The 24,959-nt window shown below is 48.3% G+C and overlaps 9 protein-coding genes across 9 annotated transcripts; 4 read left to right on the top strand and 5 right to left on the bottom strand.

Annotated features, from left to right (window-relative positions):
- Positions 1-1,111: 1,111 nt before the first annotated feature.
- Positions 1,112-2,303, bottom strand: FMAN_01359 (uncharacterized protein; the record flags this gene model as incomplete). Its single annotated transcript, XM_041833886.1, has 3 exons — positions 1,112-1,120; positions 1,183-1,962; positions 2,163-2,303. 3 exons carry the CDS (start codon positions 2,301-2,303, stop codon positions 1,112-1,114), a joined length of 930 nt encoding a protein of 309 aa, XP_041676699.1.
- Positions 2,304-2,875: 572 nt separating this feature from the next.
- Positions 2,876-3,526, top strand: FMAN_01358 (uncharacterized protein; the record flags this gene model as incomplete). Its single annotated transcript, XM_041833875.1, has 1 exon — positions 2,876-3,526. The coding sequence occupies one exon, from the start codon at positions 2,876-2,878 to the stop codon at positions 3,524-3,526; it is 651 nt and encodes a 216-aa protein (XP_041676698.1).
- A 115-nt stretch (positions 3,527-3,641) lies between these two features.
- On the bottom strand, positions 3,642-4,854 carry FMAN_01357 (putative THG1 Protein required for tRNAHis guanylylation at 5 prime; the record flags this gene model as incomplete). Its single annotated transcript, XM_041833864.1, has 8 exons — positions 3,642-3,860; positions 3,909-4,013; positions 4,058-4,146; positions 4,193-4,365; positions 4,424-4,468; positions 4,520-4,651; positions 4,699-4,788; positions 4,841-4,854. 8 exons carry the CDS (start codon positions 4,852-4,854, stop codon positions 3,642-3,644), a joined length of 867 nt encoding a protein of 288 aa, XP_041676697.1.
- Positions 4,855-5,588: 734 nt separating this feature from the next.
- Positions 5,589-7,025, top strand: FMAN_01356 (uncharacterized protein; the record flags this gene model as incomplete). Its single annotated transcript, XM_041833853.1, has 2 exons — positions 5,589-5,947; positions 5,993-7,025. 2 exons carry the CDS (start codon positions 5,589-5,591, stop codon positions 7,023-7,025), a joined length of 1,392 nt encoding a protein of 463 aa, XP_041676696.1.
- Positions 7,026-8,262: 1,237 nt separating this feature from the next.
- On the top strand, positions 8,263-13,621 carry FMAN_01355 (putative DNA-directed RNA polymerase II largest chain; the record flags this gene model as incomplete). Its single annotated transcript, XM_041833842.1, has 3 exons — positions 8,263-8,619; positions 8,673-13,537; positions 13,591-13,621. The coding sequence occupies 3 exons, from the start codon at positions 8,263-8,265 to the stop codon at positions 13,619-13,621; spliced, it is 5,253 nt and encodes a 1,750-aa protein (XP_041676695.1).
- Positions 13,622-15,353: 1,732 nt separating this feature from the next.
- On the top strand, positions 15,354-15,632 carry FMAN_01354 (uncharacterized protein; the record flags this gene model as incomplete). The annotated part of the gene is made up of 1 exon (XM_041833830.1): positions 15,354-15,632. One exon carries the CDS (start codon positions 15,354-15,356, stop codon positions 15,630-15,632), a length of 279 nt encoding a protein of 92 aa, XP_041676694.1.
- Positions 15,633-18,361: 2,729 nt separating this feature from the next.
- Positions 18,362-19,126, bottom strand: FMAN_01353 (uncharacterized protein; the record flags this gene model as incomplete). The annotated part of the gene is made up of 1 exon (XM_041833819.1): positions 18,362-19,126. The coding sequence occupies one exon, from the start codon at positions 19,124-19,126 to the stop codon at positions 18,362-18,364; it is 765 nt and encodes a 254-aa protein (XP_041676693.1).
- Positions 19,127-20,052: 926 nt separating this feature from the next.
- FMAN_16020 (uncharacterized protein) lies at positions 20,053-21,066 on the bottom strand (the record flags this gene model as incomplete). The annotated part of the gene is made up of 1 exon (XM_041833808.1): positions 20,053-21,066. One exon carries the CDS (start codon positions 21,064-21,066, stop codon positions 20,053-20,055), a length of 1,014 nt encoding a protein of 337 aa, XP_041676692.1.
- Positions 21,067-23,733: 2,667 nt separating this feature from the next.
- FMAN_01352 (uncharacterized protein) lies at positions 23,734-24,023 on the bottom strand (the record flags this gene model as incomplete). Its single annotated transcript, XM_041833797.1, has 2 exons — positions 23,734-23,773; positions 23,848-24,023. 2 exons carry the CDS (start codon positions 24,021-24,023, stop codon positions 23,734-23,736), a joined length of 216 nt encoding a protein of 71 aa, XP_041676691.1.
- Positions 24,024-24,959: the final 936 nt, after the last annotated feature.

Here is a 24,959-nt window from a genome sequence, read left to right as displayed (position 1 = left end):
GGCTGAAAATCCTACTTGCTAGGCAGTGTTGCTTGTTGGTTGTGTAATACTGAAACATGCAGTCGTAGGCTCTAGGCTCAAAACTGAACCCCCGAAACCTGGTGTGAGGTGCAGATGTGTTGTAATTGGTGTGATGTAATCACTGAAGGAGTCGTAATATGCTTAGGCCTTCGTCACGTGCGAATGACCAAGAAGATGCAGATTATCCTCAGTTTGATAGAAAGAAATGGAGGGTATTCGTTTGATATATTGCACTGGACCGAAAACGAATGTAATATTACCTAGTAAGTATTGTCTTGGGAGTCCTAGCGCTGGTAATGGAACCTGTGAGACCAACGTCATACATCGTACTATTTGGTAGCACATCTTGGTTATGAGATCAGTTGCATATCTCACGGGTAGAACTTAGAGGTCAGACAGAACTTATTATATAGACCGTAGTACTAGATTGATAATTGTGAAAAGCCAAATATTCCACTTGCGTCAACAAGTACATCTTTGCCCTTTTCGACATCGAAAGCCAAAGACAATGAGCTTTCTCACCACTCACTCGGAAGTTGGTTGAAATCCGGGACTGCATCTGCAATAGATTTCAAGAAGCGGCAAATGAGTGTGATAATGATGTGAACAATTATCCAACACTTTGAACCTTGCCGTCATGCTCGGTATGTTACTCTGTACATGGGCATATACAAGAATTCCTCCTTTCAAGCGGTGTAGGGTAGGCAGAATGGAAATACGAGCAGTGTAAAGATCACTCGCGAGAGCCTCAATTATATAAATACATTTATCACTTGGTTTAAGGGCATATGGTTTTCCTTGTCACGATATGGATCCATGATGCCACAATGAAAACCATCCTAATAACACGTCCTCGAGTGGGACGTAACTTGTCCAGAACCAACGGGTTGTATACTTACATAGGGCTTATAATAAGATTACGACCAATTACAATGAATTCTATTAATGGGGTATATAAAGGTGAAGTTAATTAGGCCAGCAACTTGTAGAACTTGAAAGATCTTTATGAATCTGATAGGCAGAAGTTACCTAAGTGTTAGTCTAGTTTAGCATTGTCCCATCCCTGATCCTCCAGACTCCTTGTGTATTATTAAGAAAACTATGTGAGGTATTCCGCGTTAGTTACGTCGCCAAACTTCAGTTGAAAGTGACAAGACTTACCTTCCATCGATGCCCGCACGCCATGCATTCGCAGAAAGTCGTCATAGGTTCATCAGCAGCTCGGGTCTGCGCCTGCGTGTAGCTGACCTGCTTCTTCTTACAACGACCACACTCCAGACTCTCGCTGATACTCTTCTCAGCCATCGGGACCTGGGCCTTCTTCATGTTCTCCTTTTCTAGTTCAAGCTCCTTCTTGCGCTGCTCCTCGCTCTTGAGCTCGTCATCGGTCATGACAACAAATTTCTCGGCAGTGATCTCACCGGACAAGACACTGCGCCCGAGTTCCCGATTGGACTTGTTCTTCAGGTTGGTGAAAAGCGATCGGATCTTCTTCTTGTAATCGGGCGTTTCCCCTTTGAATTTGGTATAAGCGGCATGCTCAACAGCGACGGCTCTAGTAATGACGTCGGTCTCGGTTGCCGTTGATCGATAGGCGAGGCCATTGTAGATAAGCCCAATGCATGAGTTTCGAACGCTAGAATCGGTGCGCTTGACGTTCACGTTGTCGGTCTCATATTTTCGCTTCTCGATGTCGCCCTTGTACTTGGCCCCAGAGCCACCGGCTGATGATGATGGAGGAGGAGGAGCAGGTGATGACGCGGGCGCTGATGATGGAGCTGGGGCTGGAGATCCTGAGCCGACCTTTGCACGTTGTAGCTTCGAGTGCTTTTCCTGTTCGACCAACTTCTTCCACTTGTTGACGAGTTCGGCGGCGGCACGGGCGATGTCCTTGTTGGAATTTGAGCGAAGTTTGCCGACAAACACACCAGCTCTTGTAGCCTGTGACCAAGATCTCGGCATTAGCACAGTCCCTGTGAGATCAAGATTGCAATATCCGATAGATCCGCCAAGGTCGCAATTTTGACGAAGGAAGTCAAGAAATGCGACCATGCATTTGCGCAGACCAACCAAGGCATGTATATATCCAAAACGCGCGCAGAAAAGCGCTCTCTCTATCGCTTCCTGAACCGCGTACGTACCCGTAGCATCTCTTCGGTGGGAGAAGCATCCTTCTTCAATGTCTCGAGCAACTTAATGGCGTTCTCGGGGGGTTCATTCGCAGCAACACACTTTGTCAGCGCCTTGATGCGCTGCCCAAGCTCGCGTTCGTCCATCGGCATTTTTGCGGGTTTGGAGACAAAGGGTTGAAAGAGTTGATAAATTGAGGCGTGGTCTGTCGCAAACTTACCTCAACCAACCTATGCCTGATGGGTGGCACGTGAGGCCCTGGCTAATTGCTGTACCGGAGTTTACCCAGATCGTGGAGGTGGCTGAAACGGTCAGGCTCTACGGAGTACCAGGAACATGTATATGAAATAGATAAATGAAATACGGAATCATCTCTAGGCTCACCTTCTGATAGTGTTTTTCTTATCGAAATTTCATGAGCAATGTATAGGAACTGGTAAAACTTTCACTCCTTTAAACATCGTTCATGTTTCATTATCGCAGGATCGAAGTGCAGCGAATTCACTAAGTTGGGGCTCTTGCCTTTGGACAGGTAGTATAGACCAAGCGTTGATAAGACCAATCTGGGGTCCGATAAGCCGGCCCCGCTAAAAAATTTCCCAATCGCGACCCTCGACCATCCAACTTTCAAACCTCTAATCCTTCATGCCGTTCCCTCTTTGACAGACATCAGATCAACACCCATACAATTGGTCGCAAGAGGAGCTCAATTACAAATCATACGATGGATGCACATGCGCTGCTCTCTTCTCAAGGATGGCGAGGAACCGGACACTCTCTACATAAAACTGACGACTCAATCGGACTTGCGAAACCTCTGTTGCTGAATCGCAAAGACAATACTCGAGGACTAGGCCAGAAGCAACATTTCACTAGCGACCAATGGTGGATGAACGCATTTGATGAGCAACTCAAGGGTATCGATACCTCCAAGGAGGGGAAAGTGGTTCAGACCGTCACAACTGGCAAGCTGAACGCCCTCGAAAAGAATCTCGGCAAATACTCCGTATACACGACCTTCGTACGAGGCGGATTCCTCGAAGGAACGATAGATAAGCTCACGATCAACGAATCGAGCACGGAATCATCCGAAACCGAATCTAGCGACCAACAAGAAGGTGACAAGTCTAACAAGGACAAGCCTCGGAAAGAGACCAAGGAGGAGAAGAAAGTCCGGAAAGAAGCAAAGAGGAAGCGGAAGGAAGCGCGGGCCGCGAGAAGGGCCGAGAAAGCGGCGCGCCGAGAGCTCAAGTCCAAGTCGAAAAAGTCATCCAAGTCCTCAGCAGAATCAAGCGACGCAGATGAGGAGAAAAAACGGCGGCGCGCAAAGAAAGAGGAGAAAAGGAGGCAAAGAGCTAAAGAGTCCAGGAAATAGAACATAGAACATAGAAGGACATGGGAAAATCGGAGTTTGAAGGCATATACAGCGAAAGCATATTCACGGAGTTGAGGTTAATGGAAATTTTGGATGATACCCCATAGATGTATATTTACGTCTGTTTCGGAATCTTCCCAGGCTTGTTGGAAAGTAGCCATGGTCTTTGGTTCCAGAAATCGTCCTTGATGATGTCCATGTGTTCCACCACCACACGAGCTTTGGCTCGGCTTTTTTTGTCCTTCTCCTTCTGTGACTTTGATTGCTCAACGGGCTCTGCTTGAGAGTCGATTGTTTGCATGGTATTGTGAGAGTCAGGGTCAACCAATTCGTACTGTTGAGTGTCAGTATTGGTTGGCGGGGAAGTGTAGACCATACGTACGTCGCGGAAGATAACGCTGCCCTTTCTGTATATCTCGGGCTCGTTGTTGTAGTTGATAGAAAAGCGAGAGAAGAGTATCTCGTTTTTGTCTGCTGCCAATGTGCGCTGATACAGTCAGCTTGTTCAAGTTCCGCAGTATGGCCACCTACCGCCAGAGTACTCTCAGCTTCCTTGTTGTCAAGACCTCCGAGTTGGATCAAAGACCAGAAACATGTGTTATAGAGGTTGTTGATGTGGCCTTGAGTTATGTCAGCCAGGGCCATTTGTATAATTGTAAAACCTACAATCTGCTTGTCTCCAGCTCATGTAATCCCGGAGATTTTGAACACTAGGGTAGCACACTGCCCGTCCATCAAAGGATGGTAGTGGAGGAGACAACGGGCTGTCTGGGAAGTGAGTCGACCAAAAGTATACGTAATTCGCAGTGAATGTCGAGACTACAGTGCTAACAAGTTTACTAGGAAATGGTAAGTTTTTGACGCAGCATGGGATGGGTAGAGTGAGTGTAAACGAACCTGGCTCTTCGATCAAACAAAGTGCATGCCTTGTGAAAGACGAAGCTGTTGGAAATGTTAGTCGCACAAAGCCTTGAACTAGTTCGTCTTACGAACCTATACTCATCACTGACGCCGTATGCAATGGTGATTTCTGGTAGCTCAGTTACGACAGCCTTGGCAGCTGTGTTCATAAGATCAAGGGCACGGCGATCATTTGGTTTCTCGAAGCCATACTTGGCACACATTCTATCAACGGTTAGGAGACTCATTAAAAGAGAAAAACTCAACTGTACTTGGTGAAACCCCTTCCATCGACTCGCACCACGATCCATGTGTTGGGTAATAGCGGATCTGACGTCTCAAAGTTACGGACATATTCAAATCTTTGATCATAAGATTAGCGATGATATAGGTACAGGCAATGCGACGACTCACTTGGAATTCGCCATTTTGCGAGCTTCAATGAGAATTTGAACGTTGAAGGAAGAATGAGGGCTGAAATATTATGCGCTGGCTGTATCTGGACTCTGGTGTTTGTGACTCAATATGATTTGCCTGTGAGTGTAACTCGACATGGTGGAGAAGTGAATATTTTATGTACTTCTTGGGGTTAGAGAAATGTTAGAGAGAGAGAAAAGCCATAGACAGAGTTACGCCCAATTTCGGGCCTAATAATTTCGACAACAATGACAAAATTCTGAACTATTAACGAGATTTATAAAAATCTTCATGATTCGTTTATGAAGTTAGCTATGGGATGATGGATTAGTAGCCTGGAGGCATTGTGTATATCTTCGCCATCATCTTGCGCCCCTCAGTAACTTAGTAGTACTGAACCCAAAGCTTCGCTCAAGCCTTTGAGCAACAGACAACTACCTACATCCAAGAACAGAAAGCACATTCCCCTCACCTATAACTGGGGAATGGAATCAAACGAATCAACTTTCACTCATCTCAGTCCAAGACGTAAGTGACGTTGAGGAACAAGGCATCAGCCACATCTCTATTTGCACACCTACCTAGGTCGTGTGGGCCTGCGCCTGTAGCCTTGCAGACCAAGCCCACCTCCAACAGCACGGCTGAAGCCAGTTTCTAGAACTTGCACAAACACTTTTGTCAATGGAACACGAGCTCCTTACTCCAACTACTATTCTATGACGCTGACCTTCAGACGATCGCTATCATGAATCTCCTACTCTCAGATGACTATCTTCTCCAAGATTACCCCGAGCACATCACAAATACCATCCGTTCAGGACATGCGACAACTCTACGTTTTAACCGGCAGGGCGATTACCTTGCTTCAGGCCGAGTCGATGGAACCGTTGTAATTTGGGATCTGGATACAATGGGAGTCGCGAGGAAACTGAGGGGTCACAATAAGAGCATCACAGTCACGAGCTGGTCAAGGTGTGGACGGTATCTTCTCACGGCCTGCCACGGATGGAAAGCTATCCTTTGGGACCTTAAGGATGGAAAGCGTCTACGCGAGGTTCGTCTTCGCGCGCCTGCGTATATGGCTGAGCCTCATCCATGGAACCAGTAAGGAAGCGCGATCATCTCTTGAGCTTGACTAACTTGAGTCAGCCTTAAATTTGTCGCCGCGCTATACGAAGAGCAGCCACTCCTAGTCGACATAACCGATCCTGTCGACGTGAAACGTATACTCCCATCAGCGGCGAAGCGACCGAGTACCGACGATGCAGCACTGCGCGAGAAGCAAGCCAAAGAAGATGCGAAACAAATGACAACATCTGCGATCTGGAGTACAACTGGAGATCATGTGCTCGCCGGAACCAACAAAGGCAAGCTCAATATCATCGATGCAAAGACATGCGAAATTATTTACTCGGAGAAGATATGTTCGAGTGCCATTACCAACCTGCGATTGACCGTATCAGGACGTGAGTTATTAGTCAATTGCCAAGACCGAATTATTCGAACTTTCCGAGTGCCAAATTTACTGGCCGAGAACCTCGACCTCGATACACTACAATTACCACTGGAGCACAAGTTCCAGGACGTTGTCAACAGGCTATCATGGAATCATGTCACGTTCAGTGCAACTGGTGAATATGTAGCAGCCTCGACGTACAACAACCACGAGCTGTACGTATGGGAGCGCAATCATGGCAGTCTGGTTTGTATGCTCAAGGACCCAAAAGAAGAACAAGGCGTGATAGAGTGGCACCCAACTCGCGCGCTCTTGGCTGCCTGCGGCCTGGAAACCGGTCGCATATACATATGGTCTGTTATCAGCCCGCAAAAATGGTCGGCGCTGGCGCCTGACTTTGCTGAAGTGGAAGAGAACGTTGAGTACATTGAGCGGGAAGATGACTTTGATATCTATGCGCAAGAAGAGATACACCGACGGCGACTAGATGCTGAAGATGAAGAGGTTGATGTGTTGACACTGGATCCATCCAAAACCCTGGACGAGGGAGAAAGCTTTCGGATGCCAATTCTGTTTAATCTCGGGGAGAGCGACAGCGAGGACGAATTCATCGCAGTATCAACCGGCACCATGAGACGTAGGAGTCCTGGAGAGGGTCAAAGCGATTTGGAGGAAAAGATACCCGTTCAGAAAAGCACGGCCGGGAAAAGAGGCCGAAAGCGTTAGACAACAAAGGAGATGATGGGTGGAACATGGACAGCAAAGAACAAAGGGGTTCTTTGTCGCATTCGGAGGGGGCTAGTTAAAGCTGCATGGGATAGGGATGATTGATTGCAAACATACCATTTTCGTCTCAATAGGAGGATGAATGAAATAATTTAGCCCCGGAAAAACAAAGAATCTATTATGAGATCTGCTTCTCAAGACTCACAAGACCTGTCTCGATACAATATGTCTAGGGAACGAAAGAAAACGGGACCTAAACGATAAAAAGACTTGGGTAAATTGGTATAAGTTTGGGATACCTTTTGCTGAGTTTATTTTTGATACCTTATATCAATCAAGGTCTGATGTTTTATTCCCTGAGGCATGCCTCATAGTGCTTCTGAGTACTAATGTACCTTAGTAGTCAGGGCGTGTCTTCCTTCTTTCTTGTAGCCTTTTGAGAATCCACAGCTTCCATAGAATTTCATGCAAGCTGATTCAAGGATCAAATGCCCATAATCAATGATCAGGAGCTGTTTCGCCATAGCCTGAGTCACTGCCCGGATCTCAAACGTCAGAGGGCGTGATTGGATCCAATTTCTTAGGGGTACAAGTATCTATACTTTCAGTGCCCATCTAAAAAGCGCGACTGGCTTCCGTTTTACACCAATACTCGTGTTTAGTCAGCCCCCGAGAACGTGCAGCAAAGTAGCTCTACTCGCGAGTGCAACAGGCCTCAGGCAACACCCTGAGCTCAGGGAGGCCAAAACAGGCTTAGCGTATAACTGCTGCCAGCCGTTCTCAAGTCCAGAATCTTTCAGGCTTCCCCCGACCTTCTCGCCTTAACCACGACAAAACTTTGCCTACAACACAAAGTCATCACAGCGCGCGTCGGGCATCGCGCGCATCCCATCGAAACAGCTTACCTACCGATTACGAACGATCGACGATATCGCCGACCGCGATTTTTCGAGTTTCTGCAACCTACAAGGTGGCGGCGACGCGGGAGACCAGCCTGAGGTTCACCTGAGCCAGTGGCCAGGACAGGCGTTGCTGTTCATCGCCCATCAAGCAATCGCATTTGAGAGAATTTATTATCGACTTTACAGCCTTGCGCGACCAAAAACCTTTTTAATAGCATCTTTTCGCACCTTTCTTCTACTTTTCGCGTTTCTTTGCGTTCCGGCGCGCGTTCGGATCTCTACTCTCGCTTCTCGCTCCTTTCCACTCCACGCCAGAACAATCACATATCGCCACCATGGCCAACCTTTACTTCACGCACTCGAGCGCTCCGCTCAAGACGGTGGAAGAGATTCAGTTCGGTCTGATGTCCCCCGAGGAGATCAAGAATATGAGTGTCTGCCACATTACTTATCCCGAAACGATGGAGGAGAACAAAACAAAGCCTCGTGACGGTGGCCTCAATGACCCGCTCCTCGGATCGATCGATCGACAATTCCGCTGCAAAACCTGCACTCAAGCAATGGGCGAGTGCCCTGGCCACTTCGGTCACATCGAACTGGCCAAACCTGTCTACCATCCTGGATTTATCAAGAAAGTCAAAAAGATTTTGGAGATAGTCTGCCACAATTGTAGCAAAGTGCTAGCCGATGATGTTGGTCTCGCTGTATGACGCTATTTAAATTTTGATGCTAACCGCCTAATCAGAGAGATCCTGAGTTCGTTAACGCCATTAACACTCGAGATCCTAAAGTCCGTTTCAACCGCGTGTGGGAAGTTTGCAAGAAGAAGCGGAGATGTGAGAACGACGAGGCCAAGCAAAAGGACGATGAGTTCGGCACAAAGACTGGTCCTCCGAGAGGTCACGGTGGCTGCGGTAACATGCAGCCCAACGTTCGACAAGCAGCCCTACAGCTCAAGGCCGCCTTCGATGAAGTTACAGTTGATGAAGATGGACAGAAGTCGAAGAAGAAGGAAACAACACCCATCACCCCCGAGATGGCGCACAGCATTCTGAGGAGGATCACGGAGGATGATCTTGTGAACATGGGCCTCAACTCCGACTATGCTCGTCCCGAATGGATGGTTCTTACTGTTCTTCCTGTGCCACCACCCCCAGTGCGTCCCAGTATTTCCATGGACGGCACGGGAACTGGTATGCGCAACGAAGATGATTTGACATACAAGCTGGGTGATATCATTCGTGCCAACGGAAATGTCAAGCAAGCCATTCGTGAAGGATCCCCTCAACACATTGCCCGAGACTTTGAGGAGCTCTTGCAATATCATGTTGCGACCTACATGGACAATGATATTGCTGGCCAACCTCGTGCTCTTCAGAAGAGTGGCCGACCTGTGAAGGCTATTCGTGCACGTCTAAAGGGTAAGGAGGGTCGTCTTCGTGGTAATTTGATGGGTAAGCGTGTCGACTTTTCGGCACGTACTGTCATTACTGGTGATGCCAATCTTTCTCTACACGAAGTTGGTGTCCCTCGCAGTATTGCCAGGACCCTCACCTACCCCGAAACTGTGACACCCTACAACATCGGCAAGCTGCATCAACTTGTCGAGAATGGACCCAACGAACATCCCGGTGCCAAGTATGTCATCCGAGCTGATGGTCAGCGAATCGATTTACGCCATCACCGCCGTGCCGGTGCGATCTCTCTTGAATACGGATGGAAGGTTGAGCGTCATTTGATGACTGGTGACTACATCATCTTTAATCGTCAGCCCTCTCTGCATAAAGAATCTATGATGGGCCATCGTGTTCGCGTCATGCCGTACTCAACCTTCCGTCTCAATCTTTCTGTTACTTCTCCTTACAACGCCGATTTCGATGGTGATGAGATGAACCTTCACGTCCCACAGAGCGAGGAAACACGCGCCGAGGTTAAAGAGCTTTGTCTAGTTCCCCTGAACATTGTCTCTCCTCAGAAGAACGGTCCTTTGATGGGTATCGTCCAGGACTCTCTGGCTGGTGCCTACAAGCTTTGCCGTCGAGATGTTTTCCTCACAAAGGAGCAAATCATGAACTGTATGCTCTGGGTGCCCAACTGGGACGGTGTCATTCCTCAGCCCGCTATCTATAAGCCTCGTCCTCGGTGGACTGGTAAGCAGCTTATCAGCATGGTCATCCCTAAGGAGGTAAGCCTGTTCAATGGCACGGACTCTGGTGAAAACGCCCCTCTTAAGGACGAGGGTCTTCTGATCCAAGCCGGCCAACTGATGTATGGTCTTTTAACTAAGAAGAACATCGGTGCTGCTGCGGGTGGTATTGTGCATATCAGTTACAACGAACTTGGCCCCGAAGGTGCAATGGCTTTCTTGAATGGTGTCCAGCAGGTTGTCACTTACTGGCTTCTCAACAATGGTCATAGCATTGGTATTGGTGATACAATTCCCGATGCGGCGACCATTGCTAAAGTCCAGGTGCATATTGACGAGGAAAAGGCTGAAGTTGCTCGCTTGACAGCAATGGCCACAGCGAATGAGCTTGAGGCTCTACCAGGTATGAACGTTCGTGCAACCTTCGAAAACAAGGTCTCCATGGCTCTGAATCAGGCCCGTGATAAGGCTGGTACCACAACACAGAAGAGTTTGAAGGATTCAAACAACGCTGTCACCATGGCTTCCTCAGGTTCCAAGGGTTCATCTATCAATATTTCTCAAATGACTGCGCTTGTCGGACAGCAAATTGTCGAAGGCAAGCGTATTCCTTTTGGTTTCAAGTATCGCACATTACCTCACTTCACCAAGGACGATTACTCACCCGAGGCCCGTGGCTTTGTCGAGAACTCTTACCTCCGTGGTCTCACTCCCAGCGAGTTCTTCTTCCACGCCATGGCTGGTCGAGAAGGTCTTATTGATACTGCAGTCAAGACTGCCGAAACAGGTTATATTCAGCGACGATTGGTTAAGGCTCTGGAAGATCTTTCTGCGCGTTACGATGGAACTGTCCGAAACTCTCTGGGAGACATTGTCCAGTTTCTCTATGGTGAAGACGGTCTCGACGCCATGATTATTGAGAAACAGAAGCTGGGTATTCTCAATATGTCAAACTCGTCATTCGAAAAGAAGTATCGTCTGGATCTTGCAAACCCCCCGGACTGGTTTAAGCACGACTACGAATTCGGTAATGAATTGACTGGCGACAAGGAATCTATGGAGTACCTGGATCAAGAATGGGAAAAGCTGTTGGCTGATCGCCGGCGAGTGCGACAGATCAACAAGGCCAAGGGCAACGAGGAGATGATGCAGTTGCCCCTGAACATCACTCGTATCATCGAGTCCGCCAAGCGAGTTTTTAATGTCAAGGCCAATGACAGAAGCAACTTGCGACCATCGGAAGTTGTTCCAGCCGTGCAAAACTTACTGGATAGCATGAAGATTGTTCGTGGTACTGATGAAATCTCGATTGAAGCTGACGCAAATGCATCCATTCTGTTCAAGGCTTTGCTTCGCTCTCGCCTGGCCTTCAAGGAGGTGGTCAAGGAGCACCGGCTGAATAAATTGGCTTTCGACCATATTCTGGGCGAACTCCAGAATAGATGGGATCGCGCATTTGTCAACCCTGGTGAAATGGTTGGTGTTCTGGCTGCGCAGTCTATTGGTGAGCCTGCTACTCAGATGACACTGAACACCTTCCATTTCGCTGGTGTGTCGTCCAAGAACGTTACTCTTGGTGTGCCACGTCTCAAGGAAATTCTCAACTTGGCCAAAAACATTAAGACTCCCAGTATGGCTGTGTACCTCAACACGCCGCTCGCGAGACAAGAGCAAGCCAAGAAGCTACGAAGTATGGTAGAATACACCAACCTTCGCTCTGTCACCTCGGTGACAGAGATCTACTATGATCCCAACATCACGGAAACCAACATCCCTGAAGATGTGGACATGGTTGAGTCGTACTACATGATCCCGGATGAGAGCGTGGACCCCACCGCCAACCAATCGCGATGGCTTCTACGTATTACTCTGGACCGACAGAAGCTTCTGGATAAGGAGATTAAGATCGATGATGTTGCTCAGCGCATCAAGGAGGAGTATCCTACTGATCTGGCAGTCATTTTCAGTGACAACAACGCCGATGAGCAGGTTATCCGTATTCGAACCCTCCAAACCGGTGACAAGGATGAGGAGGGTGAAGGTGGCATGGAGGAGGATGTCATGCTCAAGCGCCTGGAGGCCCATCTCTTGGATACCCTCACTCTTCGTGGCGTTCCTGGCATTGAGCGTGCTTTCCTCACCAAGGGCACCCGACTCACTGAGGGACCCGACGGAGCTTTGCTTGCTATCAAGGATGACCCCCGCTGCACACAGTGGTATCTGGATACCAGTGGTACTGCCCTGCGCGACGTTTTGGCTGTGGATGGTGTCGACGCGACTCGAACATATACTAACGATCTGTATCAAATCGTTGAGGTCTTTGGTATTGAAGCTGCTCGTGCCGCGTTGGCCAAGGAGTTGACCAACGTGTTGGCCTTTGACGGTTCTTATGTCAACCATCGTCACATTGCCCTCCTTGTCGATGTGATGACATACAGAGGCTCTATTTCAGCGGTTACTCGACATGGTATCAACCGAGCTGACACCGGTGCTCTGATGCGTTGTTCTTTCGAGGAGACAGTCGAGATTCTACTGGAAGCTGCCGCAACAGGTGAATTGGATGACTGTCGTGGTATCTCGGAGAACGTCATGCTTGGTCAGATGGCGCCCATGGGTACCGGTAACTTCGATGTGCTGCTGGATCCCAAGATGCTTGAGACTGTTATTTCTGACAACTCTCGCATGGGATTGATGGCAGGTATGCCCACCAAGAGCGGAGATGTTGAAGGAGCTGCTACTCCGTACGACACTGGCTCCCCCATGGCTGATTCGGGCTACCTCAGCCTCAACTCCCCTGCTGCAGGAAACTTCTCCCCTATCCAAGGTGCTGGATCGGAGTCGCCTGGTGGCTTCACCGTTGTTGGTGATCATGGATTTGGTGGTGCTAGCCCCTACAACCGCGGAGCGGCCAGCCCCTTCAGCAGTACATCCCCAACATCGCCATTCAGTTACTCGCCGTCATCACCTAATATGGGATACTCTCCCACATCACCTCTCATCGATGGTGGTGGCATGAGCCGCTATGGACCAACATCTCCTTCCTTCAGCCCATCATCACCATCATTCTCTCCCACCTCGCCGATGTTGCGTCCGACAAGCCCTGCAAGTCCCAACTACAGCCCGACGTCACCCAGTTACTCGCCGACGTCACCTTCGTCTCCTAGACACTACTCGCCGACCTCGCCGGCACAGTTCAACTCTCCCACGTCTCCTAGTTACTCACCGGCGAGCCCCAACTACAGCCCGACATCACCCAACATTCATGGGGCTGGACCAACCTCACCCTCTTACTCTCCGGCGTCGCCTTCATGGTCTCCAACGTCTCCTGAGGCTTATTCCCCAACAAGCCCAAGCTTCCAGAGGAGCCCTGGTGCACAGCAGTCACCGACCAGCCCGAGTTACTCCCCGACGTCGCCTGCTTTCTCTCCTCGCACGCCGGGCCCAGGAACTTCTGGCAATCAATAGTGAGTCTGGGTCCTTGATAATACTTTAATGGCTGGTCACTGACCAAGAACAGCTCTCCTAACTCGCCGTCAAATGAGCGATAAATTGTGTGGGAAAAATGGAGGTGGGTGGGTGGGAGCATTCCTATCTTGGTAACAGCGAAAAAGAAAACAACTTGGAATTAGTAGCTTCGAGAATGATGCTAGCAACACAGGCGTTGCATTGCTTTTATGTTATTTAGGTAATCATATGGTGGTAAATGATAGATATTACTAGTATAATACACTAGTACATGCTTTATTATCACCTCCATGATTACCTCTATGAAACGGTGGATGTGTTTGCATTTCTTGAGGAGTATAAGGGGGCACGGGCCAATAGATGATGAAACCATGGTGAGCCCTGAGGAGATTGACCAGACTTGGAGAGGCCAGGTCTTTGTATGCTACATGTATAGACTTGACTGTATAAGATATCATTAATATATATGACTTTATAAAACTTATTCTAAGCACATCTTAAACTGAAGTGAAATCCTAAAATAGAACTTTTGAAGGCTGGAACAGCAATAGCAGAAGATGAATGACTGGGGGATACAACGCCCAGTTAGAGAAAAGGTGGATGATCATTGTATGAGCAAAGGTAAGGCTGCGATATAGCAGTAGAGGGGTTAGATAAGATAGATAGATATCCTAGCCAACTCCTTATTTCGGTTGGATGATCAGAGACGGATCATCCAAGGCTCGACGGGGGCTGGACAAAGGCCCGAGATTGATTTGAAAGCTGCGAGATTGATTTGAGTGCTACTACGAGCTGCAGTCTCGACTCGAAGCAAGGCAGCAGATGCAAGATGAAGATCAGAGACCGGTCCGTATCAGAGATACCCCCACGTGCAACGCATAAGTCGCGTCTCAAGTCTTCGGGGTTTCTGGAAGCGAAGCTGGTTGGCGAGCGAATAGAAGAGGGTCTTGTATAACAAGTCATAGACGAAGTCAGACCCAGACGCGGCAATCGTTGATAAAATGGAAAAGATTATGTGGAACACAAGTTGGCCAGCACTTTTTTGTCACGTCCCTGAGGCCGGGGGGAGCCAATCATGGAGTAGAGAGGACCGGGTGGGCACCCGGTGCGGTCAGGTCCGTCGAGGTCCGTATGATCCGGGGTGTGAGTCTGTGTGTGTGAGTGAGTGAGTGTGAATCTGTGGGTGTGACATGAAGTCAGTGACATTGACATTGAAAGTGACAGTGGCAAAGTTCTATCATGGCAACATCTCGAGATTTGTAACGCGACGCGACGACCGTATGACGATGATGTGCTAATTTGTTAGCATTTGACGGTGACAAAGGAACACAAGAGAATGAAGAAGAGGGTGGGAGCGGGATAGCGGGACCTAGTTTCGCACTAGACTACAGCATGCCATGTCCATCAGGCAGCGGAGTTTGGGTGGGTGCAGTCGGCGATACGGAAGGGAACGAAGCCAGGGGATACGCCCCGGGGGGTGGATGATAAGTCTCTGTCTCTGTCTCTGTCTCTGTTGGTATGTAGTTTATGTATCAACACTAGGAGTAGCACATCATTTGAGATGAGACGGCAGATCAAGGCCGCGAGTTTCCATGGGATCGTGAAAGCATAAAGAGGAGGGCTCCCTCGCTCGAAATGAGAATGAATTTCCTTTCTGTTCTCTAACCAAAACAACAAAAGCCTCGCTTCTATCTTCTTGTTCCTTTCGATCCAGCAGCTGTCTCGCCCACCTCAGCTACAACAACTATATCTCTACTATCAACAACAGCAACAGCAACAGCAACAGCAACAGCACAACTCTCTACAAACTTCACAATGGCTGCTCTTCCTCCTCAAAAGTTCCTCCCTCTCACCCCGGCTCCCAAGTCTTCTTTCCTCTCTCTCGCCCCGGCCACTTCTCCCTCATACCCTCAGAAGCCCGCTGTCCGCTCTCACACTCGTCCCTCTCCTCCTCGACGAGCCTCGACTGAGTCGTCGGCCAGCTCCAGCTCCAGCTCCAACAACAGCTACCGCATCCTCAAGCTTGGACCTGTTCACTACGGCGAGCATGCCGATGAGCACAAGACCGACTTTCATGATGTTATCCTTCACTAAAAGAGAGTCACGGTGACCTTTGTGTGAATGGCGTGCTTTTTGTGAGAAAGGTGTGAAATTATGACAGCGCAAGCGATGATGATTTTTCTCTATTCATTTCAAATTTCTATGGATATGACACAACCAAACAAAACTTACGGGATACCACTTTGATTTGACAATTTTGGATCAAAGAAATAAAAAAAAACAAGGCTAAAAAAGAAACACAAAAAAGGTCCCCCCAACTGTGGACAACGACGGGGGTGGGCATCTTCCTTCAGCTTCGGTTGAATGGAACAAGAGAATGGAATCAAATCAAATCAAATCATACGGGATTAGGATTGAGGTGGGCGGCTTTGGTCTGGATCCTGTGAAAGCAAGAGTCTTGAAAGGCTGAAAAAGAAAATTGAAGCGAGGGTTATGCTGTTTTGCATTTCCTTATTATTATTATTATCTATTATCTTCTCTCTCTCATTATATGTCGAGAAAAGGAAGGGGAAAAAAAGAATGGAATTGAACGGGGGGGAGGACTTCACTGTCACTATTCCCTGGGATCTTGGCCTACAGTAGCAGTAGCACTATTGATAGCGGCAAATCATGATTCCAGTCCTTTCCGGATGGAGCAAAGAGTGTCGAATCTGCAACCAGAAGGGTCCCTGGGTGACGATGATCATACAGATAGCGAGCGAGCGAGCGATAGGCCCATGGGCATTTCGGCATTGAGACCGTGTGCCATGGGATAGAAATGCGGTGCCTTTGCGGTGCGGTGCGGTATGGGCGCCTCGGGGAGCAAGAAAACACAGGACCTTCATATGGGGTGCCAAAATAAACCCAGTAAAAGATATCCTAAACTTAGTGTAGATATTCTAAGTTTATGTAAAGTTACCTAAGCCTTTTTGTCATTTAGGATCAAAGTCTTGAGTTTTCTTTCCTCCACTAGGGGCGGTAGGTAATAACTAATACAGTAAGCCAATGTGAGATTGACAGGCAGGTTTGTAAGGCTGTCCTGTCCTGTCCTATCCTATCAGTTAGCGTAGTTGCAACACGGGTCTCTTTCAGTCAATCATTGATCTTCGGTCTTATTATTTGACATAGACTAGATAGATAGATAGCAAAGTGTGGGCAATTGACGTGAATCAATGAGTTGTCTTTGCACTTCCTGCCCATCCATCCATCCATTCACACACATTCACACACATTCACACACATTCAATGTCTGCCTGCACACCCATAGACTCAGCCTTTCCCAGAAAATACCGGCATTTCATTGATTCTAGACCGATCATGTGCAAACGCACAGAAAAGATGGCCTAACTACTAAGTTAGTCCAGATAGCGTAGCATTACCGCGCCGCCTCTCGCATTACATTGCATTACATCCATAGAAACCGGCCCAAAAGGAAAAAAAGAAAAAAAGAAAAAAAGAGAACGTGCCATGAATAGCCGGAGCCTGCCGCCCGCGCAGACTTGCTATATCCGACTGTTATTGACTATGTAATATTAACCATGATCTGTTTATACACGACCCAATCAGATCCTCATGGTTTTTTGTCCAGGCTCTCGGTAGACTCAGGGCCCGGGGTAACAGTTTCGGGAGGTGACCGAGAAACCTGCATGACATCCACTGAATTTTTCACATTTCACATTTTTACTGTTTTCCTTGTTTGCTTATTTTGTCGGTATTTGCTGTCAAAATCCCACTGTTTTACAAATGTGTACAGCATGGGGGGCGGAGAGTATCACCAGCCATTCTGAGTTTAGGTAGTCAAGCGGCTACACAGCATTATTTGCGTCAGAGATAAGAATAGGCAAAACGAAGGTGGGTGTTTCCTTCTAAAAGTATCCGGTCTGAAAACCATAAATGTGTCAGCTTATTATGCCATAAAACACCACGAAGCGTGGGTGGTGATAGAAAAAGGGACCCCCAAACTAGACTTCATTCATCCTCAACGCTTGGGCCAATTGCGGGGGAAGCGGCTGGTCTGTCACAAAGTCAATTGGTAGTAGTATCATGAGACACGGAAATACGTCATTCCTCATCTTAATGCTCGTTGCGCGTGACCTGCTTTGCTATCGGAAGCTGACGGTGATCCCTCGGTGTTCCGACGGGGATATCGAGGCGTGTACAACAATTATAGTTGCTATGGTTGGTTAGGAACGAATTGTTTCAGAGACTGTACCGTGCTCGTGTACGGAGGCGCATTTGAGACATTGAGGTATGAATAAGATTGCGTTTTATAGCGAGGCTACACCAGGAGAAAGGTTAAGCAGCATCGCCAAGACGGCACACAAAGATGCTCATGCTGATCACTTTTAACTCTGCCTGCCCCGAGGTCCAAGCATATTACGCTATAGATCTCGTGACGGCTTTATAAGTTTACTCAATTTAAGCGTAACCTCTAGTCTCTGAATCCCTGACACTCAATAAGACACTTACTTGGGATAGATAACATGGGGCGATAATTGTTAGCTTGTCAACTCCTTTGTCGCTCGTAGATATGCACCCTTCAGCACGATGATCTATCTGAGAATCCTTCACATGTTGACCAATTGCTAGGACTAACCATCTCGTACACCCTCTTCTCCATCTCATACAAAGCCACTGCACATCTCGGCTTCTGTGCCGTCTCTGACCGTCCATGATCCGCCACGTACAGCACAACACACACCCTCAGCTTTCATTCATGTGCCACAAGCGTCAGATGCTGAATAGATCATCCTCATGCTATTCAATTGCCTTGCCTGTGCAATTCACCACTTCTTCTCAGTGCCAATGACCGTGATCTCCTTTCTGTCCGGATCTACCACCCGGATTATCTCCCGCCAATCAATCTCCACCCTCTCCCGCTCCCGTCCCGGGTTTCCACTCTCCGCTCCGCATCCTCCGTGGAACCGGCACCACGTCTTCGCATGCCGCGCGTCTACCCACAACCGCGCTGACAGTAAGTATGGATCTGCCAGAACACGCAGCAAGCCCTCCAGAGGTGGTCGTGCAAACATGTCCAGGTCTGTTCCCGGCTTGGCAGGGCGGAAATGGACCGGAGTCCTCGGCTCGATGGGCGTGCGCACCCAGACTGTGAGGTAGTCCATTCTTCCTTGCACAGCTAGCTCCGTGAGTAGTGGTATAATATCTGTCCCTATCCATCCTCTCAAGCGATCAATTCGTACTTCCAGTCTTGCTATTCTGCGTAGAGCACCTCGTGTTGTGAGCAGCGTAGCTCGGCCGGGAAGCCTTTCGTCGGCTCCGCGCGGAGCGCTCTGTAATTCCCTACGGATGTGTTGTGCATGGGGTCCTGATGCGTCCAGTAAGAACTCGTTTCCTGCGTACAGCAGCGGAGTGGCGATGGTGTGTAGCGCTGGGTGAGAGAGGAGAATGGGCAACGGGTTGACGGTTGACCTAGTGCACGGGCAGAGACATACAGGCGTAGCAGATGTGACAAGTGGCTTCAGGATAATGCTGAGGATATCCACGGGGAGGTCGAGGAGGTTGAGGCTGTTGACCTCTGAGGTTGTCATGACGGCGGCGGTACCTATGATGACGACTCTGGACGCTGATCTGAGCGAGATAACCCTTGTTCGTCCTGTGACTGTGGCATTCTACTATCCAGACCCTAGATGCCTAAAGCCCAATATTTCCGGTTTCCGTGAAGCTGTAGCCTTCTTGCGAATCATGTCGTTTGAATAGGATTATGTTGCGAGGTTCAGGTTGAGCAGCGAGTGGCGGCTAAGCATGATATCCCCACGGCCAATAAGTGGGGTCTCCCAAGAGCTTCTAGAAGCAGTCCAATATAACAAGATAAGATTCTACACTCAGATCAAGATCGCCACTGTATGTACGTGGATGGATATGAAGCGGGTATTTCGACACAAGATTGGTGAGATAGAGTTGTTGATGTGAAGAGAGTTGTCGGTTATTACAAAATGTTGACCCATATACACAAGGGGAGGAAAGAAAACTCAAGACCTCGACCCAAAACGATAAAAAGACTTAGGTAACTTAGCCTAAGCTTAGGATAAGTTTAGGATAAATTTAGAATACCTTGCCAAGTTTATTTCAGTATCTTATATTGGTGTATGAGGTACTTCAGTCGGCGGCAACCTTGGAAGGTCCGTTATGCGCCTCGAGATTCATTATCTGGACATCATCAGTACCTGCACACTCTCACTTTTCCAGTCCATTCTTCCACTGTAACTCCTCACCATAAGCCTCTTTGCATTCAGCATTGAATCTATGGTCCAAGCAAGTATAGCACATGTCTATTACATTGGTACCTAACTAAGCAACCTCTTTTTCGCATCGCATCCCTAGACTGAGTGATGAAAACGCCTTGAAATATTGCAGCTTCGATATACAGAGGAGAGAGCCAGAAGAATTCCAGAACAACCTAACGCCGAAGGGAAATTGATTTGTCTACCATGGTTGGTCCTCTTATCTCTCCTTGTTAAAACACCCCCTTAGCACATGTCTCCCAAGTGTGATCCACGTCCTTGTGTTTTGCCTCGAGCTTTCTGTTGCAGTCAGAGAGCTTCTCGATTTCTTCATCTCGACGCTTGATCTGATCTTCCAGTTGCCGAACATACGACTGCAGATCGTGCTCCTTTTCGGCCGCATCCTTGAGGCTTGTCTTGAGACCTTCGACACGATTGAAGAGTCTTCTGAAGTCTTTGCCTCCATCTTTGAACCTCCGATGACATCGACGCTCCAGCTTCTTGATTTGCGCGTCTTGTTGTTTGATGACTTCGTCTTTTTCGCTGATAAGTTCGTCCCGTGCCTTGATTTTCCTTTTGAGATAAGAAACTCTGCCGTGTTCCGGACCCTCGTGCACATTGGAAGGCTCTGGGATGTCACTGTTGGACAAAGCGATAGGTCGATCAGCCTTGTGCTTTTTCGTGGCCCTGTCGAAAATATCGCCTGAATTAGACTTGCGCTTGTTATCCTCTTTGTTGTTGTCTTTGGGATTTCCATCGCCAGCATCCGAGAGAGGGTAATCGTCCCCCGGCATAAACTTTCCATCATATTTGAGGAATGCCTCCTCCTCTGAGACGTTTTTGGGGAAGAAAGGTCGTGTACCAGGGAAATCTTGCCCCCAAAGCCGTGACATTTCGTCTGCGATGCCAAGGACGAGCAGGTGGGATGGCCAAGTAGCCGCCACAACCAACCAGGCTGAGAAGTTCAGAGATGTTGAGCGTCCTTGGCCTGACAGCATACAATAGAGCCTTGATTTGCTAAGGTTGCGTGGGCTGTCTACCCATTTCTCATGCCTGAGAAACCTGGTGACCTTAAGCTGAATCGCCTTGGGCATGTCGAGTCGCATCTGGCTGTAGTTGTCAAGGACACTCTGGACCCGAGATCGAGCCATTGACGGGTCTTGACATTCTCTGATCTTGTCACGAAACTCTCCCATACTTGGAAAGTAGGGGTCGAGGTCAAACTGACCTCTCTTGGTGTTAGCCATCTTGATGAATGCTATTCGATTGTCAGTATATAGAAGGAAGGGCAAATTATTTCTAAACACAAGGGAAGAGTAAGAGACAAGGTATGCAAGAGGAACATGACAGTGCATTTTGGACTGGATCCTTTGAGAGGATTGCCAAAAGCCTGAAAAGAAAGAGAAGATAGACAGCACATACCGGATTCTGGCTCTGCTGTTAGCGCTATGAGCGGAGGTGTGATAAACAGATTTGAGCAGTGTTTGATGGTAACAAGAAGGGGAGAGAGTAAATCACTCTCTGATATGAACTTGGATCTAAGGTAGTAGGGTAGTCTTGCCACTGTGATTATGTGGCGTTTGCTTCACAAATTATCCATTTCTCCAGGAACTACCGATTCTCTATCAACTTATCAAGTTGAGAGACAAATCACATACATCTCTCATTCCTAACCAGAGTTGCTAAAACCAGATTTGAAAGCACACGTGCCAGTCCAGCTTCAGTACGAGTGTTCGGACGGTCAGTGAATCATGGCCCGACAAAAGAGAGAGAGAGAGTAGCCCCAGTCTTCAACTGAAGCAGAGCAAGACTCATCGAGCCCATGTGCGAAAGAAGCTCGCCAGCATCGTTAGACTGCAGTAGAGTTTCAGCTCAGGTGAACTCTCTTTAGGAGTTCTCACCAACAGGCCGCATAAGCCAATGTGATGAGAACGGGGATAGTTACAGATGGAGGTGGTCATGTCGTGGGCCGGCACGTCACGTCCCGTATAATGCGCATCGCGAAGAGGGGAACGGGAGGACAACGGCATTTACTGCAGGCGAGATATGGAGGTTACATCTCCTGAAGATATTGACTGTTTGTACCATACGGACCGGAGAGTTTTTTATTCTTTTGAGTCAGGCGGGTGTTGCTGTGTGACGATTTTCGGGATGCACGGAGTTTTTGGCAGTTGTACTGATACTGTACGACTACCAATAATAGAAAAGCAAAGATGATAAAGGTCTCAGTTGCTGATTGCTAGAGTTTGAAGGGTAGTAAATACGACCTGTTGCAATTGACAAGGATGAGTTCCTTCGCTAGGAGGGTAAAACACTGCAGGTATCACGAGCTGCATTTAGCCCTTGTGTCATCAAATATACAGAAAGAGAACTGACAGACAATCTCATGAGAGATTTCAATTATCGAGATATTATTCTTTGGGACAATTGATATGAGTGCTGTGTGTTCATGAGTTGGTTTTACTCAAAGACTCGCTCACCCCAGCAGTGAGAGACGATGAAACCAAGTCACATGATCAGTGACGTCTGCACGCACAGCTGCTCGTCTCAACTCCACCCAACCCAACGCCAACAGGGCAGGGCCAGGGGTGTTTAATAACTGATCGAAGTGCCCAGGTACTAAAGCTTGGTCGACCGGAAGTGGAAGAAAAAGAGAAGACGCCATCTCTACACTGATAAATCAACCGAGAAAGACACAGAAAGGAATAGTTTCCTGCTCACCGACTGAATACACCAACTAGGGAACCAACTAAAATCTACATGAATCGGACTCAGCTTTGCACTAGTCTACTAGGCCAGGGAGAGGGCTGAGACTACCTACCTTAGTCTGGTACATGCAGATAGATATTGGGCGCTTAAAATGTCTACGTGGTGACAGATTCTCCCAGTGAGAGATGCCCCCGAACTCTGCCTTGCCCTGATTGCTACTAGAAGGAACAGAAGGAGCACACCTAATTGGACTAGGTCCCCAATGCACGGCTCACGATGCCGTTGGTAGCATCTATACAAGAGGCTGACTTACACGGGCATTCCTTTCTGTATAGACCCATAGCTTAGACCTCGAGAGGCGGTGACATCAAACCTCGTGCACAGTCCTGATAGACGCCCACGAGGCGTTTTCATCTCTCCAGAACCCACAATGAGGCTGTAGAACAAAATATATTCGAAACATATTCCTTTGTTGCATCATTGATGGGTTGGTTGTGGCTTTCTCTAGGGCCGTTGTTATGGCCGTGGCGTAGCGTGGCGTAGGGGGTCGCAGATTGGGCCAGAGGATCAGTGTGACTGTTTGGTGGGGGCAAACTTAAACCGACGACTTCAACCCCGACTTCCATTGGAACATGGAGGAATAAAAATGTATAATATCATGCGAGAAATGAGATCGAGAACAAGACAGGTCAGCATTTGTCCACCAAGTAGAAGCAAAAGTTAAGGCTATTAGCGAGGATACCCCAGTTCTTCGAAATCTCGCCTAAGGGCAGCGGAGACATGAGATCCTGGTCATTTCTCTATTCGCACGCCCCCAATCACACTCCTTTCCAACTCAATCAAGCAAGGGGCATCTAACCCATGCATGTCAAAACGGTTTGTGAGATAAAGTAAAGATGCAATTCAAACTATCAAGGAAAGTAGATAGGTAAGTGTAGAAGTAGAAGAATAAGAATAAGAACAAGAGTAGGACCAAAATAACCACAATGATGCCTTCTGAAATCCGGAAATGACTGTATCACCCCCTCATCTGTGCTGTTCTGGGAGTCCGAGTTTGTTGCCAAACAACTCCAGGGATACCACGGTCCATCTATGGATTCAGAAACAAATCCAAAAAAGGTATAAGAAATCCCCTCCATGATCGCCATGCGTTTCCACCTTGCGCGGGGCAGTCAAAGCTAGCTTTTACAGATCTAAGAATCTGTTCATAGCTTTTCTCCCTTTCTTCGAGGGTATCGAGGATCGCTATACGTGACACTCGTTAGCTGCACTGCAGCGTAGAGGCTCGCTTTCAAAGGGAAACTCAGATACCAACCTACTAGGTCGCCCGAGGAGGGTTGGGGCACTGAGGACGTCCACAGTAGCCCTCCCACGTCGTCGAGCCCTGATCGGTGACGTTGCTCGTGCAGCGGCAGGAGGTGCCGGGCTGAGGATCAAGGTTAGAAACAGTGCAGCCACACTGAGTCCAGTGCTGGGTAGTTCTCCAGTAGCACATGATTGCTGGTGGTTTTTAAGTTGGAACCTTGAAGAGTATGCAAGAGAGCTTTTGTCTGTTGTTGAAGCCAAAGACGATGTCTTGGTGCTTCAATATATAGCAGCAAACTGGCGTTGTGCGAGGATTGGTTTGTTTGACAGCCGGAGCTAGTTGACTCAACAGATGACAGGCAGTTCACAGCCGCGATCCGAGAAGTTTGTGTGAGTATTTGGTCACACTTGTCCCGACGGGTGTGGCTTTGTGTATCTGACGGAAAGAGGCTTGCTGCCGTGGTAGACTATGGAGGATTGGCACCAAAATATGGCTGAGAATTGGGGTTTAAGCTTGAAGGACAACGAGACTCCGAAAGGAAGAGATCTTCAGAGTGATGATATGGGATATTGAGTGTAGAACAGTGGTTTGAAGTGCTGCTGAGTCTGAGCTGTGAAGTTTCGATTGAGGCAGATGTCCTTGGCCCTTATATAGCTGGTGACACGGTCCCGAGGGTTTGGAAACGATTATGACTGAGCGAGGCAGTTTACTGTCCATGACACTATGTGTACAGGTGTCTTGGAGATTCCACAATGTGAAAGTCGAAATAACCCTCAAAACGAGAGCAAGGAAGACGGATTGTTGGTCCTGTTTGCACTTCCCAGGTGTTGAAAGACCAGGAGCTAGGTTGCTTAGATAGGATGGTTGGTTAGCTACCTAGTCAGTTGGCTCTGGGCCGGCCAGGGGGTGAGGCTTGGAGGGGGTGTGTGTTGGTGCGCAAAATGTACTGCCAGGCACTCCTCTTTCTTCTCGGCCCTCTGTCCCCGCAAACACCACAGAAAAGAGGCGAGGGGAATTCTGGGAAAGGAGACAATCAGCTTGTAAACTGAGATATAACCTCCGAGCCCCAAATCAGGTCGCTTGTGTGCCGCAACACCACGCTCTGTTGGCAGGCTGGTCCAAGGG

Source organism: Fusarium mangiferae (assembly GCF_900044065.1).
Source record: "Fusarium mangiferae strain MRC7560 genome assembly, contig: FMAN_scaffold001, whole genome shotgun sequence".
NCBI classification, from domain to species: domain Eukaryota; kingdom Fungi; phylum Ascomycota; class Sordariomycetes; order Hypocreales; family Nectriaceae; genus Fusarium; species Fusarium mangiferae.
Note: the sequence above shows the minus strand (reverse complement) of the source record. Positions and strands in the feature narration are given on the sequence as shown.